The following is an 18,940-nucleotide window of genomic DNA, read 5'->3' on the forward strand; positions in this document are numbered from 1 at the left end:
GGGTGGGTGTCTCAGTATGTTGCCCAGCTGGGCCTTGAACTCCTGGGCTCAGGTGAGCCACTTTGCCCTGACCTTAGTAGCTGGGACTGCAGATACAGGCCTCTCTCTCTCTCTCTCTCTTTCTGTTTTTGAAAGAAACAACTCGTTCTCTTGTTAGAGAAGCACCAGAAACTCATTTTCTAGCCTCTTTTGAAACTAGAGCTTGGGCACTGAGACCCAAGGATAAGTTAGGGGAGGGTAATTCTAGGAGACCTTTGTTTTCTAAAGAGAAGAACCATGCTGTGAGAACCCTGCTTTCTGTCTCTGTCATAGTGTGTGAGGATGTGATGCCTGGTACTGCGGCAGCCTTTTTACAAAGAGGAGATTAAAAGCCTTGAAGGAGAAAGCTGGCATCTTTTTTCCCCTCAGCAAAATATAAGCCCCAAAAAAGGCAGGGATGGGGCTCTGTTCTGTTGGTTCTTCTGTCCCAAGTGGCCCTAAAGAGTTCGGCTCCTGGAGGCACCTGGAGGTTGAGCGAGTGGACCCCACTGCGTGTTGAACACGTAAATAACAATGTGTGGGACAGCGCCAGCCACCTGAGGTCCGCACTCATGGCCGTGCTGCCCGCTGGCTGTGTCGCCTGCCTGGTGGTCGGATGGCTGGGTGGGCACTGCGGCTCGCCAACTCCACCCAGGTCACAGTTCACCAGCCCAGGAAGACCCTGAAGGGCACAATTTGAAGTGGGGTCTCTCTCCCCATCTCTTCCCTTCTCCCCTCCTTTTTCCCTCCAGCCCTCTTTCCTTCTCTGTCCTTCCCTTCCTTTCCTTTTCGCTTTTCTCCTCTCCTCTTTCTCCTCTTTTTTTGCTCTCTCAGTGGAGCACTGAATCCAGGGCCATGGCACTGAACTCTACCTCCAGCCCCTTTATCCCATTTATTTACTTTTTAAAATTTTGAAACACGGGCCAAGGATATAGCTCAGTGGCACGGAGCCTGCCTGGCAAACATGAGGTCGTGAGTTTAATTCCCAGTACAAAAAAAAAAAAAAAAATTGAACCAGGTTCTCACTAAGTAACCAAATTGTCCACCCTAGGCTCAAACTTGCAATCCTCCTGCCTCAGCCTCCCAGAGAAATATGGTTTCTATGACTGCGTGTTTCTCTTATACCATCTTAATGTAAAAATAATTGTGAATCAAACATTGTAAGTCAAGGAAGAGGTGACCAGTCACAGATTCCAGAAACTGGGTGCTGGGAATATTTGCAGGGGGCTCCCCCACTGCTTCCGGAGCCCGGAGATAAAGAGATCGCATGTCCCCACCCTCCCTTCTCTTCCTCACGCCCTGCGCTCATGCTGTCTGCGTGGCTGGTGTGATGACAGTGGTAAGTATGGATTGATCTCCGTCTTTCGTTTTATTTTCTGTCTTCTGCTACCTGACCCCAAGCTCCACGAGGCAGGGGTATTGGTCTGGGGAGCAGGAGCACACACACAGAGCCCACTTATTAGAGGTTTTATTTCAGGGACTGAATTTGGGTCACGGCCAGAGCCATGACAGCTGCTCAGGGCTGGAGGTCGGAGATGTCACCTTGCCCTGGTCACTCTGCAAACTGTCCTCTGGCTCCGGGGACAGAGGCAGGGCCGGCAGGAGCGAGGGCTGAGAGGGACCTCAGCATCCAGGGAAGGTGAGCCACAGCCCTGCAGCGGTAGGGACGCCGGATCCTGGGCGACTCAGTTGTTCTCGATGGTGGTGTAGATCCATTTGTGGAAGTGGCAGAGGTTGGTGTAGACGCCCGGCCTGTTGGGCTGGGCACAGGGGAAGTCGCCCCAGGACACCAGGCCCTGCAGGTAGCTGTTGCAGACCACGGGGCCTCCGGAGTCTCCCTGTGGGTAGAGGGGGCACAGAAAGCCGAGTCGCACACAGGCAGGGGGACCGGGATGGACGGATGCAGCCTCACCCCACCTTCTCCTGGACGCCCCTTGTGTGCACAGTGGCCTCATCCCGGGTCAGGGCCAGCCCAGGTCTCCTGCCCCATGGCTGCCCGTGCTCTCTCGCTCTCCCCTCCACCTCCATGTGATTTATTCCTCCTCCTCAACACCCTGTCCCACCGACTCCCTCTCCCCCATCCTGCTCACCTCACATTGTTTTATTGTATTATACTGGGGATTGAACTCCTTTTGCACTGAGCTAAAGCCACCCCAGCCTTTTTAAAAAAAATTATTTTTTTTGAGGCAGGGTCTGGCTAAGTCACTAAATTGCCTGGGCTAGGCTAGATCTTCTGATCCTCCTGTCTCTGCCTCCCAGAGTGCTGGGTTCATAGACTTGCACCTCCACGCTCAGCTAATATCACCTTGGCTGGGGGCCGAATGACGGGGCTGTGGGGCCTGCCCTGTGTTGTGGGGTGTTCAGCAGCGGTTGGGGGTGCCTCCCACCAGACCTAGAGTCCTTTCTCCATGAGTTGTGAGTTGTGACCCTAAAGGTGTCTGCTGGCCTGTGCCTGGGGATGGCACCGCTCCCTGCGGGTGGTGGTGCTTTTTCTAACGTTCCTCCAGCCCCTGTAATTAGCCTCCTTCAGCAGTGCACTCTCGCTGCCTGCCTGGACACCTGCCCCGGAGCAGGAGGCAGGGCCTCTGCAGGGGCTGCTTGTCTGGGAAAGAGGCTTTGAATTGCAGCTTTGCTGCATCTGGCCTGTGCCTTTCGGTCTTTCTGCCTCAGCCTCCTGAGTGTCTGGAGGGGTAGGAGTGCCGGGCCTTCCTCTTTGTTTCTGTTTGAGTTACTATAGAGATTTTACGAGAGGCCATTAGTTAACTTCCCTGAGCCTAGGCCATAAAGTGAGGCTAATAACCGTGATTAAACGCATTAACAAGCCCATGGGTGTAACAAGGTCGTGTCCAGGGAGGCGTCCCTGCTTCTGCTGCCCGGCCTTTTATTTAGTCTTGTTGCTCGTGGCAGGAAGTGGGCACACCCAGGCCACACGCCTCTCGCTTGGAAAGGACACCTTTAGGTCTCGAGAAGCCAGACACCTGCCTGGACCACAGGATGCTTTGGCAACAGGGCTGGGGAGCTGGCCTGAGGGCGTGGGGGAGCTTTTCAGAGCTGGAACGGGGCTGGCTCTGCCCAGATTCTCAGCTCACTAAACCAGCAGGTGCCAGGCTAGAGATGGAAAGCACCCTGCAATCAATGGGTTCACATCCTGTAGCACCACTGGAGCAGCAGAGGGTCTAGGCGTTCATTTCATTTTAATTTCTGGTCAGGTGTGCTGGTGCCCACCTGGGACCTCAGGTGCATTCAGGAGGCTGAGGCAGGAGGATTGTGAATTGAAGACCAAGCTCCACTCCACAGGTCAGGGCCAGCCTGGACTGTATAGGCTGACCCTGTCTTGGGAATGCCAATAATAATAACAACAGTTTTAACTCCTGTCTTCCTCAAGAGAGCTTCCATGAGAACACAGAAGCGCTCTGCTTTAGCAATCAAGAAGTATTTGGTGGACGTTGGTTGCCATCCACCTGTTCAGCCTCAACTCCTCCTGCTCCTCACTATCCAGTTGCGCCTTGAATCAGAGAACCCCTGCCTGCCTCAGGGCCTTTGCACATGTGTTTTCCGGTCTCTGGCTCCTTGAAATGATTCAATCTCTGCTTACTGCCGTTTCCCCCACACCTGTGAATACTGCTTCATTGTGTACTTATCTTGAAGCCACATTTTATTTCTGGGTTATCCTGACCACTCTCTGGAGAGTTTTTTGACTGGAAGTTGAATTTATTTTGCTTTTCCAACAAGTGTCCCTGTACTAGATCCTCTCTTCATTTGTTGAGTGCCTGGCACACTGACCCCTTCCTCAAGGCTTCTCTAGCTCCAGTTAGCAGAGTGTCATCATCCAGAGCTTGTTGGAACCACACACCACTGCCATGTGCCTGAGAATTGCCAAACTGAATAGAGGAGACAGTGACAACAATGCAAAATATTCCCCCTCTGATGTGGTATCTTAATGCAGTGCATAACCTGGGCTACCATACAGGACAGCCTCATTGTCTCCTTCTGGACAGTGTGAACTATGGCTGACATGGAGCTAACTGAACTCCTGAAACCAGGCTCCTGGGCTAGTGTAAAACACACACTGGCCTTTAGAGACCGCATGGAAGAATCCCAGAGGACAAACTATCTGCTTTGTAACTGTTATAGATCACCTTTTGAAATGATGTTCTGGAGATAACTGAATTAAATAAAAGTATTGATGTGAACTTCACCTCTTTTCTTTTATCAGTATTATTTTTACAGGATTGGAGACCCAGGGACCTATCCTCTGTCCCTTGTTAGTTTTTATTTTGAGAAGGGGCTCATTAAGTTGACCCACTGGCCTTGAACTTAGGATCCTCCTGCCTCGGCCTCCCAAGTAGCTAGGGTTACAGGTGGGTGCCACCATAGTTTTTTTCTTTTTAACTTTTTAAAATGGGGCTTATTAGAAAATTTAAATGATGTGGGCAGCGTGCATCATATTTCTGTGGACACGGCTGCTCCAGGATCCGAGCTCTGTGAGCTCCGGTCCTCACCTGGCAGGAATCTTTGGCTCCTTCCCCGATCGCGCAGAACATGGAGTTGTCAATCTGCCCTGGGTAGGCGTCCTCACACTTCTGCTGGCTCAGCACGTTGACGCTGATGCACTGCAGCTGCTTGGGGAAGTTGTCTGTGAAACAGCCACACAGTGAGGGGCAGAGACACACAGAGAGGGGCAGGGGCAGGTGGGGCACCAGCAGCCACCTGGACTTACGCTGGGAGCTGTTGGTGGTGCCCCAGCCCGACACCAGGCACTGGGTCCCCGCAGTCGGGCAGTGGGAGGAGATGTTGATAGGCTTGATCTCGTGGCTGATGCGAACTCTCTTGTTCAGTTTGATGAGCATGAGGTCGTTGGAGTGGTTGGGGTAGGAGTAGCCGGGGTGGGGGATGGATTTTACCCCCCGCAGCATCTGCGGTCCGGACTCATAGACGGGAGACATGGAGTGGTGGCCGAGACGGACCCTGTAGACTCTGAGGATGGTGGTGGGGGTCACCACGAGGCCTGGTCTCCATCTCCGTGTCCACACCAAGGGCCCAGCCCAGCCCGGCTCCACCCACCCGACACCGTGCTGACCCACTTGTTCTGTAACAGCTCCAGCGCATCCAGACAGTCTCCCAACCCCAAGGTGAAGCTCCTCCCAGGCACCAAGCAGACCATGCTCAAGCCGGGTGTAACATCCACACTGCCGCCCCGTGGGGCCCCAGCCCCAGGTGTGACCCCGCTAACATCGGAAACTCGAGGCTAAGTCCACTCTCAATCCTGCCTCTCCTCCCAGGCCTACACTCACGGCCCCTCCGTCTTTATTTCCACCACCGATTCTAGAGCCAACCCTAACTCCATCTCTGCCCCAACCATCAACACACATCGCCCAGCGGCCAGTGTGGCCCCTCTCCAGTCCCAGCATGCACCCTAACCCAGTCCTCATCTTTCACGATGCCCACGTCACCCATGTTGGCATTCCCGAACCCAAACTCTATCTGTCCTGCCTTTCCTAAGTGAACCCCAAGGCGGCTGCAATCTGCCATCTACCCAGAGCCCAGCTCCAGCCTGTTCATCCCAGCTGCGCCTCCATCCTCCCTGCACCCCCAATCGCAGAGCCAGTCCCAGGCCCACCTTTATCCCGGACCACCCGACAGAGACACAGGTGTCCCCCAACCCACACCTGCTGCGACCCCAACGCAGCGCCTCCCCGCCCCTCCCCGCCCACTCACGGCTTCTTGCAGTGGGCGGCCGTGATCAGCCACTGCGGGTGCACCAGCACCGCCCCGCAGTACAGCTTGTTGGGTGCCAGCAGCAGGGCGCCCTGCCAGGGCTGCGAGTCCCTCTTGCAGTTGGAGCCTTTCACGATGCGGCTGCCGCTGCCTGTTCCCTCGGACCTGGTGTCCTCCCCGGCCTCACCTCCATAGATCCGGTTGCTGTCCGAGGGCTCGGTGGCCGAGGGGCTGTTACAGGACAAGTCATTTGCAAGGATAGGCTCTGGGGGCAGAAATGGACAGAGGGGGTGCGCTCAGGGTAAGGCCTTAGACTTCTGAGGCCGGAAGGTGGACCTGGGGGCCTTTGGTGAGGGTCAGGGCAGGGGATTGGGGTGGGGTTAGGGAATTGGGGTGGAACCAAGACTGGGGGTGGGGCCTAGAGAACTGGACCCCAGCCTGAGTGATGGTGCAGTTTGTAATCCCAGCACACTGGGAGGCTGAGGCAGGAGGATTTCGAGTGTGAGTCCAGGTGGACAATTTAGGGATTTAGTGAGACACTGCTTTGAAAGAAAGAAAGAAAGAAAGAAAGAAAGAAAGAAAGAAAGAAAGAAAGAAAGGAGGAAGGAAAGAAAGAATAAAAGGAAGGAAGAGTAAACCAAGGAAGGGAGAAAGAAATCAAGGAAGAAAGGACTGGGATTAGAAGTAGTGGTGGCTCTAGAATTGGGGGTGAAGTGTGGTTTGGAGCAACGGTAATAAAGATGGGGCTAGGTCTGGGCTCTGATGTGGGATTACGGGTGCCATCGGAGTCAGGTGCACACCCTTAATCCCCCATTCGAGGCTGGGGTGGTTGGTTTGAGGTTGGGCTGGGGCTCAGGAGGCGGCGGGGCCGGGCCAGAACTGTAGGGGTGGGGCCTGCTCTCGGGAAGCGGGTCAGGCCCCAGTGAGAAGGGTCGGGTTGGAGGCCCCAGAGCCTGGGATGAGCAAGGGGCCTGGAATGGCAGGGCCTGGTTTAGGAGCCTGCACAGAAAAGGGGGTGGGGCCTGGCCGAGAGGGGCGGGGCCTGGAGGGGAGGGCACGGCCCAGGAGGTCTATCAGAAGAGACCAACGAGGGGCGTGGCTGAGGAGGGGGCGGAGCCAGAGCTCTAGGGCAGAGCTAGAGGTGGGCGTGCAAGACCATTAAAAGCGAGCTGCCTGGCAAAGCAGGGTGGGAGTCTCTGAATTCTCGGACTGAAAACCTAGCAGTCCCTGGGCCTTGCACGGTCCTGCAGACCCACACTTGTCCGGATATCGGCCCTCTTGTGACGCTTTGCTATCCTTGCTGATGCCCCAGAGAAGGGAGGCATTATCTTCATTTTCAAACACACTCCCGCCACGCAGTCGCCGTCAGAGCCAGGCACACACAAGTGGGGCACAGACATCTTTACACAGCCGTCGGGGGCACACGCAGAGTGGCCTGGAGAAGGCTCACACACCCATCCTGAGTTGCTGAGTGGGCACAGAGGCAAGACTGCCCCGTATACTTCACACAGGCACTGTGACATGGGACAGGATTATGTTCAGAGGACCCTTGGGCTCCCACACCCAGCTCATTATGGTGCCCAAAAGGTCACGTTCCTACAGCCACCCGGTCATGGTGACAGCCATTCAGGTAAGGTCTGGAAACCCAAATACACCACGACCTTCACACAAGCAAACACCAAGTCACACCCAGTCACTGGGCACAGTCTTGGGGTCACAGACAGGGACCCACAAGCTCACCATCACACCATCTTCCCTCCCTGTCCTACCCACCTTGTATTGGGGGGGGAAAGGGGGGCCACGGAATACTGACAAGTCCCAGCCTTGTCAGTGCTGAGCTGAGACCCAGGGCCTCGAGTTGGGAGCAGAGGTCATCAGCACCCCCAGATCCCCAAGGAGACAAGCAGTCCCACGACACAGAGACCAGGACACAGGGAGCCCAGATACGAGCAGGTGTACACCAAGCCAAGTTGCCACACTCAGGCAGACACACAGTAGCATTCCCAGTGCCATGCCCACCACCCACATGGTGGTAAAGCCGCACGAGTCCTATCGGGCACACCCCAGTCCCGCACAAGCTTTGGAGGCCCGGTCCACTGCCACAGTACTGTCACTTGATCCGGGACAGGACACCCCACATGCATACTCATGCGTACACGGAGGTGGGTGGGCAGTCATAGGGCCACGAGGAATCGCACAGCCATAATACACACGGGACTCATCTCACTTGGTGCTCAGTCCTGTGCGTGCCCCCTGAGTCCTGGTTACCTGTGGCCGCCAGAATCAGAGCCATGATGAGGGTGCCCAGCATCCACATCCAGGGGTCTCCGGCGCTACCCATGGCTGCTGCACCTGGGGGAGACAGGATGGAGAGGAGGCTCTGGGAGGCTCAGCCCACTTCCCTCCCTGTCCTACCCATCTTGTGCTGGAGGGTGGAGGGGGACCACGGGTCCTGACAAAGAGTCCCAGCCTCCATCAGTGCTGAGCTGAGGCCATCAGCACCCCCAGCTCCCCAAGGAGGCAGGCTGCACTGCAGACTCGGCCAGACTCGGGGCACCTCTCCCCCTCTGCCCACCTCACCTGCCTCGGCTGGGTAGGGGGTGAGGAGCTGGCTTCCCTGCCTGGCTCAGTGGTGCACTCCTCAGCCCAGGCTACCTTCCTGCTGAAGCCTCCTTCCCAGCTTCTGCAGGACTCTGGGTTATAACCACCCACTGGTCCCTGGGGCACATTCCCAGGTAGTGAGGCACCCTGTCAGTCTGTCAGTCCAGTCTGTCAGTTGGCTGGCAGGCTGGGTAATTGCTCCTCCCGCCTCCCCTCCGCCCCCAGCCCCGTGCCACTCCCGGCCTGCCTGGCCCCACGATGGGGAGGGGTCTCCTGAGGTCAAGGCTGGCTGGTCAGGACTTCTCACCCCTGCTGGGTGCTCTTCTGGGACAGATTTCTCTTTCTTTGTTTCTCCTTTTCTTTCTTTCTTTCTTTCTTTCTTTCTTTCTTTCTTTCTTTCTTTCTTTCTTTCTTTCTTTCTTTCTTTCTTTCTTTCTTTCTGTCTTTTTGAGACAGGGTCTCACTAAGCAGTTCAGGCTGGCCTTGAGCTCACTTTGTAGCCCAGGCTGATCTTGAACTTGCAACGATCCTCCTGGCCTCAGCCTCCTGAGTGCTAGGATTACAGGCATGAGCCACCACCCCCAGCTAGATTTCTTTTTTCCCTGTGCCTTTCATTCATTTTGCCTGTCTGCCTCTGTCTCTCTTTCTCCATGTTTGTTTTTCACACTCTTCGATCAGATCTCTCAGTTTCCTTTTCCCACTGAAACTTTCTGAGCCTCTCAATATTTGCTACCTACTGAATCTCTCTGTGTCTGTCTCTCTCTGATTTTCTCCCTCTCTCTCTCCAGTCTCTCTCTGCTTCCCTTTTATGTGTGTCTGTGATTCTTTGTTAACTTTGCTCTTGTGTCTCTTTGTATCTTTGCCTCTTGTGTCTTGGAGTTTTCTTTTCTCTGTCCCTCTCAATCCGTGTATCATTCTTCTCTCTCTGTCTTTCTCTTGTGCTCTATGTCTGTCTCTCTCTCCTTCCTCCCTCCTCTCCTCTCCCCCTCGCTGGCTCTGTGGTTTGCTTTTCCTGTATCTTTCTGTCTCTGCACCCTGCTTTTGGGGCAGGGGAGACCCAGGTCGCCTTGCAGAGAGTACCCTGCGTCCTTCCTCTTGTCCCCTTCCCCAGGGTGCAGGCAGGTGACAGAGACTGGGCTCAGCGAGGGGGACTCTGCTGGTGTCTTGGCCCATCTGGTGCCTGGTGTAGCCACCCGTGCACCCACACGTTGGGCAGGGCCACCTGTCAATGGAAAGAGAGGCCAAGAACCAGGATGGGGGCGGAGGCTTCCGCCAGAGGCTTCTAGAGAATGGGGCATTGGGTTGGCAGCTGAATGGTGGTGACGAGGGCCACCTCTCCTGTCCCCTTCTTGGTTCCAGCTCTTCTCTCTGTTGACCCAGCTCTCTGGCCAGGTTTCTCCTCACTGGAAGATAGAGCCATGCAGTTGTCAGTCAGGTGCCAGACACAGATCTATTTGGACAAAATGACAAAGACTCAGGGTGCTGCCCTCTCCGGGCCCGGGGCCTCCACACCAGAAACCAAGTCCTGCTCAGGAGGCACCCAGCACTGTTCCAGGGCAGGCTTTCGAGTCCTGTGGTTGGTTTTGGTGCACATGGGTAAAAAAGAAAGAAAGAAACCCAAAGCCCAAGCTTACTTTGAGATTTATTTTGGTTTATATGTATTGATATTTTATGCATCAAAGTGACCCAATTAACAATCTGTGTTTCCTTCGTATTTGTTTTCCCACTTCGTGGTCTTTTTCAGTTGGGTTAAATGTTTGATTCTTGGTATGGCGTGACAGTTACCTTACAATCATGTCTGGCCCCTTGTACACACCAAGTTAGTTCTAATGCCTTCAAACATTTTAAATTGCATTTCTCAAACTGACACATTCAGTCTCTTGTGGCAGCCTCTTAGTTTTTAGGTCAAGTGTCCAGAGCAATTCAGGAAGTTGATACAGCTAAGTAAACTGCATTTATAAATGCAATCAATGTCACATTCTTTCAAATATTCCAAACCTGGCATCATTCCGATTTTAAAAAACACAAATTAACAAACTTTGTGTTGTGAAGTCAAGTCACAGGGCTGTCTGTACTGGGGGGAACTCTCCTAGGTACGCAAGCTCCTTCAATGCCGAATGTGTGGAGACCGGCTTTTGCGAACAGTGTGTGCTACAGGGGTGACCCTTACACCTCTGTGTGCTCCATCCTGACGGGTGTAGGTGTTACAAGGAGGCCTCTATGCTGCAGAGCAGTTAGGGACCAGACTTAGGGCACCAGGCTCCTGGCCTTTAAATCCTAACTTAGCCACCTATCAGGTAGGAAGACTTCAGCTACATTGTGGTCTCTCTCTGCCTCAGTTTCTCTGTCTGGAAAAGTGGGAAAAACAATGACAGGCTTGTTACGCAGATCGAATGACTTACTCTGTGTGAAATACTTAGAGCAGTGCCTGGCATGTGCTGGTGAGTGTCTTAAAATTGCTCTGAGGGCCACTGTGGCCCTGGATATGCTCACCATCGGTATTCCCACAAAGAAAGATGATTCCCTCTGTTAACTGGAGGTGACTTGGAAGACCCTGGGATCTTCACAGCCTTATCCCCAACTGCTCCCAGGCCACCAGGGCCACACCCACGACTTCTTATTTCTGCAAATTCACAAAAGCCAACCTCTTCCTCCCACCATGGATCCAAGGTGAAATGCCACTTTTCTTTGATTCTTAAAACAAAGATCTGAATTCTTTCTAATACTCAGGTCAGGCCCTGTCCTTCCTTCCTTCCTTCCTTTCTTCCTTCCTTCCTTCCTTCCTTCCTTCCTTCCTTCCTTCCTTCTCCCCCACGGTCCACAGGATCAAGTCCAAGTTCTTCAGCCTGGCCCTCAGTGATGTCACCCTCCATGGCCCCACATTTTCACCCTCCACATCCAGGGCTCAGGACAGCAGTGGGCGCCCCTGCACCCCAACCTTTTCTCTCTGCTGCTTCCAGACAGCCACCTTGTTATGGTTGATACATTGTGGCGTCTTGAACAATTTAGAAGTTTAACTGACTCAGCAGGGAGCCAGGATCCTTACTTTGTAAACATCCTCAGCCTGTGGAGAGGAGGACACAGGCATTTTGTGTGCTGCACCTGCCCTTGGGGACAGGGGTGGAGGAGAAAGGCAGCCTGTGTACAGTATCAGGACCGGAAGAGGCTTGCTCTCTTCCCTTTTTGTTCTGGCTGCTTTTGCTGGCTGCTGCCTTGAAGTGTTGCCCCTGAGCTGTGCTACCCTGCCTTGGAGCCAGCTGATGATAGACTGAACCCTCCACAAACTGCAAGCTAAATAAACCTTTCTTTCCTTCATTTTGGGTGTCAGGTGTTTTGTTCCAGCAATGAGAGAAAAGTTACCAATCAGACGGCCATTTGAACTCAGCCTCCACCTTTCTTCAGTCATCCGTCCTCAGCTTGCCTCAGCCTCCATCTCTTCTCTCTTCCCTGTCACCCCAGACCTTCTCTAGACCCAGCTCTAGCATCTCCCATTGGGTACACCCTGCTCACTCTGCTCAGCCTTCCAGTGACTTCTGTGACTCCCTGTCACCCTCAGAGAAACTCTAGTCTGTCAGGCTGGTGCCTGAGGCTCCTCAGAGTCCAGCCCACTTCCGTGCTTCTCACCTGTCTCCCTTCCCTCTCTCCGCACCCACAGAGGCTCCCGACCCCTGGCCTCAGCTTTGCTGCTCCCAAGTGAGTTCAGGAGAGTCCCTCCTTCCTCCTAACACAAGGTGGGTGAGTGGAGGGGCTTCCCCAGGTCAGGGTGGGGGGTTGGGGAAATCAAATTTCCTTGGGAAAGAGAACTGAGAAAAATCTGCACTGCGGAGAGGCCCAAGTGAAATAAAAGCGAAAAGCATCCTTGTGAGAAAATCCACATTTTATTGGGCGCGTGGTGGGGCCAGGTGCTGTTCGGTGCATTCCATGTGTTTTGAAGCCTTTCATCCTCCCAATGGCCGGACTCGGGAGAGGAATGCACCAGCTTCGGCCCGATTACAGATAAGGAAACCGACACTAAGTGAGACATTACCCAAGGGGACACGGCACGTAGCAGAGCTGAATGACATCTCCGGGAAGGAACCAGACCCGTGCGGGACAAGCAGGAAGAGGGATCTCCCTGTACCCCTGGGGTTACAGGCAGCCGCCTATGTCCTCCCTGTCCCCACTCCAGGGATGTGAGGGTGGGGCAGGGGAACAACCAGGGAGACCAGGCGCTCTTTCTCGGGTGGCTTCCTTGAGGAAGCATCAAGGGCCAGATAGGGCAGGCGAGACAGGAAGCTGAGGTCTCGGGAGAGAGATTCTGGAGCCAGCCAGGTGGTCACAGGGCAGGAGTTGGACGTGCATGTCAGAGTCAGTGGTCTTGAATGGTTTTCCGGATCCAGTTGACATATCTGCAGACATCAGTGTAGACCCCTGGCTTCTCCTTGGACCCGCAGGGGACTTCACCCCATGACACAAGGCCCCGGAGGAGGCCTTCACACACCAGTGGGCCCCCTGAGTCACCCTGTGGGAAAGAGAGAGAAAGTCAGATACAGACACAGAGCCAGGCTGAGTGGAGAGCTGGAGAGATTCAGAGGCGGAGGACAGATAGGCGGACAAACAGGCTCACACCAAGAGCCTCAGAGGCGTGAAGAAACAGAGGCAGCAAAGCCGAGATGCAGAGCAGTTTAGACAGAAAGAAAGCACAGAAGGAAAGGAGAAAGAGAAGTACGGTGGGATGCAGAGGGGAGAGAGAGCTGGGGAAGAGACCCAAAGTAATGCAGTAGCCAGGCATGGTGCCACACGCCAGCAAACCCAGATTCCGGCCCGCCCACGGAGGAGGATCCCAAATTCAAAGCCCGTGTGGGCAACTTGGCGAGATTCAGCCTCAAAAAAAATAAAAGGGCCTGGAGGTGCAACCCAGTGCTAAGGTCCTGGGTTCGAGTGTGCGAACCACACAAAACAATAAATAAATAAAATAAAAATAGACAAGGCACCGGGCAAGAGGAGGGGAACAGAGAGACCTGGGAGAGAGGAGCTCCGCCAGCTGTCCTGTGGACAGCCTTTCTTGGCCAGCCCTGTCGTTGCTTGGGAATGGCTATGCATGGCTTTCTGGGTCTCCCTCTGGCTCCACTGGGCCGGCCTATGCACGACCTTCAGTGCTGGGGTCACTTAGGCATAAAGAGGAGAGACTGGATGCAGAACAGTGAGGAGTGGGGGTTGCGCCCCCTCTCTCCAGTGGGCGCCCCGCCTCCAGGGCGTGGCCACTTTAAAAGCAAGGCTGGTGTCAGGGACTTGGAGGACAGACAGCTCCCTCTCACCTCTGCGTGCGTCTTTCCCAGTCTGCCTGGCTCTCTGCCCTTCCTGACTCTGTGTTCTGTCTCTTTATCTCTGTGTGTCCCTGGTCTGAGTCTCTCTCCTGATCTCTGTTTCGGTGTCCCAGCCGCCTCACCTCACAGGCATCCTCTCCGTGTGTCGGGTCACCGGCACACACCATGTTCCTGGTGATCTGATGTGGGTAGGCACGCTCACACGCCTCCTGAGGCACTATCTGGACGTGGGCACACTGGAGGGAATTCGGGAACTGACCTGCCGGGAGGGGGATGGGCCGGGCTCGTTCTGCAGCGTGCGCTTCCTCAGCACCCCGCTGCCCTCCAGCTCCCGCTGGTCCTGCTCGCCACCTTGCGTCCCTACCCCCACCTTTCTTCTTGTTTGCCTCCTGTGCTTAGAACCCATTTCCAGTGTCACTGCCTGCCGATCGGTCCCTTTGCCAGCATTTCCTCCCACAGATCTGACTTGCTCACTGGTCATCACTTGTCCACCAAGGACTTCTGACTTCTCTGTCCCTTAGCTTCTGCCTCTATTCATCCCTTACGCAGGGTCCCCATCTTCTTCAGTCCTTCTGGTTGATTGATAGGACCTTTCCGCTCTATTTATCCCTCTTGGGCATTAGTTTGTCCTTCACTAGGTCCTTCTTGCCCATTGGCTCATTCTCATCAGTTACCACCTCACTATTGGCCCTTTCTTAATCAACCCTGCTCTTCGCCATTAGCTGTCTCTTCCTATTGGCCCTTCGGTTATTGGTACATGTCCTTCATTGGTCCTCTCTTCACTGGACCTCTTGGCTCTCCACCCAGGGCTCCTCCTTTGTTATTAGCCCTTCTCTCTTAGGCCCACCCTTCATGGCTCCTACTGACCTGCTTGATCTGTTAGGTAGTGACTCCTCTCAATCAGTGACTCCCACTAACTCTTTCCAGTCCATTATTCTCATTTCACACCCTGCACTCCCTGATTATCTGACGTCCATTACTTCCTCTCCGTAACCCTCTCACCTGTCCAGTCCTTCCTGTCCAGTACACCCCGCTGGCCTTCTGTCTGCGCTGCCTTTCACCAATTGGCCCATCTTTCCCAAACTCTTCACCTATTGATCTTTCTCCCATTAGCTCTTTACTCCTAAATTTCCCCCCTCTCTCCTTGACCCTCCCCCTCGGACACCATCCCACTGGTCTTCACCACTCACCCATGCCCATCCCCTGCTGGCCCAGCTTCCTCCTTGACCCTCCACCCCTTGCTGCACCTCCTCCCCGTGGCGGGCCCCCCATCTACTGCCCCTTACTGACCTTCTTCCGTCTTGCCCCAGCCCAGGATGTGGCAGCTGGTGGCGCTGGCCTGGCAGTTTTCCTCCAGGGCCAGTGCGTGGATCCGTTCAGAGATGTTGGCAGGCTGTGCCAGGCGCAGCAGCATGATGTCCTGGTCGTGGGTGGCAGGATTGAAGCCAGGGTGGACCACAGTCTTGGCCACAGAAATGCTCTGTGTACCCTCCGCACCCCGACGGTAGTGCTTTCCCAGGCAGACATGGAGCTTCCTGGGGAGATGATGGGCTGGGTCTCACCTGGAGCCCTGGGCTACAGCGCAGGCTTCCGGGAGGGCTGGGCATCCTGAATCCTCAGGGCTTCTCCACCCAGGCTTCCCCAGCCCCGCCGATGGAGTGGCCTCCTTTCAGGACAGCCTTGGGGGTATTCTCATCTCTCTTCATTCACGCCCCTCATCCTGTCTGGAGACCCCTTTGATTCCTACTCTCTACCATGTAGGGGGAAAGCAGAAGTGCCCACCATGGTGCACAGGTCCTGCACCTCTGCCTACCGTCTCTTAAACATTGCCTTCTCATGCTCCTTCCTTCTTCACTTCAGCCATGCTGGCTTTCCAGCCTTTCCTTGAACACAACAGTGGTCTTCCCACCACAGGGCCTTTGCATTGCTATTCCCTCGCCAGCAGCCCTGTTCCTGAGGTTACCTGCTATGTATTTTTTGCTATTTGCTTACTCTCTGGCATCTCCTGCCCCCAGAACACTGCTGCCCGGGGGAACTTTACACTGTGACCTGACAGCAGGTTCCCTAGTTGCAGTGTGGCTTTCCATTTCATTTCGTTCATTTTGAGTTAGTTACTACATGTGGCGGATGGCTATGATGATAGGCAGCCAAGGTGGGAATGTTTTGTCCTGCCTGAAACCAGGCTCTCAGAGGTGTTTCATAATCATTCCTGAAACAGGTCAAAGCCTGGTGCCCTGCTCAAAGCCGGGATTTGGCGCCCCTGTGTGATTGGGACCTGCCCCTCCAGGGAGCTGGCCAGTCACTTCTTTTGAGGATTCAGAGCCTCTGTCACCTTGGGGGCTTTGTTTAGTTCTCCTGCTGGGAACACTCTTCCCCCGCTTCACCTGGTCACTCTTCCCCTTTCTCATCTCCTCAGGAAATCTCACCTGACTCCCTCCATCGAGAGCCCCTGTTCTGTTTCCCCTTTCCTAGACTTAAAAGTAATTACGTGGGATTTTGAAGCTTTTCTCCTTAAAGACCTGCCTTGCTGCATCTTCCTGCTGGGGTCTGACTGAGGGCAGGGTCTGTGGCTCTGTCATCCCAGGGAAGGCACCGTCACCAGCTCTAACCTGGCACTTAGTGGGGCTCCCAGACCCTGTGTACCCACTGGATACTCCGTGCGGTAGGAGTGGGGTGGCCCTAGGCCTCCCAAAATGTTAGGGACTCCACCTGTGGGTCTGAGTCCATGACCCTGCATGATGAGGCCATCCTCACAGTGAAAGTGGCAGCTGTTGGTTGGTTTCTAAATACTTGGGTTGTTGCTGGCTACTTCTCTGAGCCTCAGTTTCCTCCTCTGCAGAGCGGTGCCAAGCGTCACTCACTGTGGGGGTTCAGGAAAGAGACCTAGACTGTTTCACTCAGCACCCGGGCCGTAGCCAGGTGGTCACCTGTGACTGCTAGGATGGAGTCCTGGCCCTCTACGCTCTTCTATCTGCTCCTGTCTGGTCCTGTGGCTTTAAGTAAGATCTATTCTCTGATGGCGCCTGCAGCTCTGATGGCTCCTCAAGCACCCACAGCCTCCCTGGTGTCCCTGCTTGGATGGCCCCTGGAGACTCGAAGCTCCCCTCCGCTATAGCAAAGTGTCTTGCTTCCCCTGCACACCCAGCCTGCTCAGAGACAGATGGAACAGAACACCCAGGCGTGCGGTGTGGGACAGACACTTGGAGGTCAGCTGCCACCGCTCCTCCCCGCCTGTCCCTCACTGTCACCTCCTGCTGGTTCAGTCTCCAAGCCCCTCCCAAGTCCACCGTCAAGGCCCTGGTCCAGCGTGGCATCTTTGGCCTTCAGGTTGCCACACAGCCTCCACACGGATCTCCCTTCCTCCCTCCATGTGACGGGTACGGTGTGTTAGGAACTGCCCTGTGGATTCTCATGGGAGTCAGAACTACACTCCAACCTCAGCGCACCCACAGGGCAAGGACGATCCCATTTCCCTGTTGGAAGGCAGGTTCCCGAGCCCTGTGATTTTGCCCGTTCCCTTATTTCCTCTCCACTGTCCTCTGGCACTGCCCATTGTCTTTCTGTGGTCCAGCATCCAAGGCTGATCCATTATGGATGAGGAACGGACAGTATTGTTTCAGGGCCGTGTGGGTCTTTTCTTCTTGTCATTCCCTGTAACAGCTGTCTACGTAGCATGCCACATCCCTGCTGTGTCCACTTCCTGCCTGAGGCCTATAGGGCAGTATGGGGTCACCTGCGCCTGCCCTTGCCTGAGGGGTAAACACTCACTCTTTCTTGCAGTGGGCAACCGTGAGGACCCACTCCGGGTGAATGAGGACCCCACCGCAGATAAGCTGGCCCGAGTTGTAGAGGGCAGCTTGGTAGGGATGAGAGCGCTGGTTGCAGGGCTCGCCTTGCACCAGTTTCTCGTGGTCCTCTGCAAAGGCTGTAGGGAGAGGGTGTGAGTCAGAGAGGAGTTGGAGGCACCAGGCAGGTCCACGAGGGGAGCCCGGCCCAGCAGACGCAACCCTGTGCCTCCTGGTCCTTGTCCTGGTCCTCAACCCCGACCCTGCCTCCTGCCTCCTCCGCTCTCCCCTCCTACCCTCCCAGCCTAAACTCTGATCTCCAAGCCCACCCCTCCGGCCCTTTTCCGTCTTCCTCCATCCTTGAGCAAATCCCCAACTTCCTCATTTCAGAACCACCAAACCTTCAACCCCACCCACATCCCACCCCATCCCAGCTGCTCCCCAGTCAACAGTCCCAGCCCCCGAGCCAGCCAAGCTCCCAACCGAGAGTCCCTTGTGCCCACCTCCAGCCAGGAGAACCAGCGCCACTGTCAGCACCTGCACTGCCATTCCTGCGGGGAAGACACGTCAGTCAGTACCTCTGCCTTTCCAGACCCCCTTCCCAGGCCAGCTCTGTCCTCTGGGGTGTGGCCTCCGGCCCTGACCTCCGGCTGCCTGGGAGATTCTCGCTCTGCACCTGGGCTTGGTGCACCCCAGCACCCTCCCTACATCTGTGGTCTGTATTACTGTAGTCTTACCTGCTGGTGGCTGCTGCCTGCTGGCCGCGGGGTTCTTGGATAGGGCAAGGGAAGCCCCAGTCGATCGCAGGCAGAGCAGAGGCAGAGGGGAGACACCTGCCTGGAACAGGCTGCTGCGAGGATGCTTGCTCTTGCTTGTGCGAGGCCTCGCAGGCTCTGTCTCTGGATTCCCGGCACTTCCTTTTAACCTCTATCTCCCCAAGTCCCTGTGCCAGGGCCCGGCCCCTCCCTTTTCCTCCTAACACTGGCCACCCACTCACATTCCTTTTGCCCCATTGACCCCTGACCTTACGGCAGGCAAAGGTGCAGATTCCTACTCTCAGGACCTGGACCCTGGGTCTGAGGGAAGAAGCGGGGCCTGGGCCCTGGGCCCAAAAGAAGATAGGAGCTTATTCTCCTTAATGTCTTAGGCATTTGAGAAAGGAGCTGACCTTTGCTCACCTCTCAGGGTCACCCTCCTGCCTGTGATTGCTCAGACACCTGTGAGCCCACATTCCCCGGTCTGCAGCACTTGGGGACAGAACTGCCACCTTGGGTCAGTGGGGTTGGGTAACTCACTTGCCTGTAAGTCCCTCTGTGGGTGCCTCCGACCTTGACCTTTCTGTCCCAGGAAAGTGCAAACAGTCAGTAAGAAAGGGTGTGCCACTGAGCTGGCCCCTGCCTCTGCACCAGGCTGGGGAGGGGCCTGGAGCTTGGGGACAGGGCCCTCGGACAACCAGGCTTTGTCAGTTGCCATCCCAGTGCCAGGCTCGCGGCAGTTCCACTTCTCAGCCTC

General features: G+C 55.3%; 2 protein-coding genes across 6 annotated transcripts; both read right to left on the minus strand.

Moving 5' to 3' along the window:
- Positions 1–1,470: 1,470 nt before the first annotated feature.
- Klk5 (kallikrein related peptidase 5) lies at positions 1,471–8,477 on the minus strand. Its single transcript, XM_063253211.1, has 6 exons — positions 8,317–8,477; positions 8,005–8,088; positions 5,737–6,001; positions 4,739–4,995; positions 4,521–4,654; positions 1,471–1,856 (listed from the first exon to the last, which is right to left on the minus strand). The coding sequence occupies exons 2-6, from the start codon at positions 8,075–8,077 to the stop codon at positions 1,704–1,706; spliced, it is 882 nt and encodes a 293-aa protein (XP_063109281.1). The 5' UTR covers positions 8,078–8,088; positions 8,317–8,477; the 3' UTR covers positions 1,471–1,703.
- Positions 8,478–12,196: 3,719 nt separating this feature from the next.
- On the minus strand, positions 12,197–18,940 carry Klk6 (kallikrein related peptidase 6). Of its 5 annotated transcripts, none has more exons than XM_013147864.3 (7): positions 18,724–18,940; positions 18,166–18,327; positions 17,932–17,979; positions 17,412–17,568; positions 14,934–15,178; positions 13,766–13,902; positions 12,197–12,838 (listed from the first exon to the last, which is right to left on the minus strand). In XM_013147864.3, exons 1-7 carry the CDS (start codon positions 18,899–18,901, stop codon positions 12,686–12,688), a joined length of 1,080 nt encoding a protein of 359 aa, XP_013003318.2. In that variant the 5' UTR covers positions 18,902–18,940; the 3' UTR covers positions 12,197–12,685. The 5 variants fall into 5 exon arrangements, with proteins under 5 accessions (XP_013003318.2, XP_013003321.2, XP_003465452.3 ...); XM_013147867.3 differs by having other exon boundaries at positions 18,728–18,833; XM_003465404.5 differs by having other exon boundaries at positions 18,166–18,265; positions 18,724–18,779.

This window comes from Cavia porcellus, unplaced genomic scaffold, assembly GCF_034190915.1.
Source record: "Cavia porcellus strain 051 isolate PalLab524CR breed Dunkin Hartley unplaced genomic scaffold, mCavPor4.1 scaffold_7, whole genome shotgun sequence".
Classification (NCBI taxonomy): domain Eukaryota; kingdom Metazoa; phylum Chordata; class Mammalia; order Rodentia; family Caviidae; genus Cavia; species Cavia porcellus.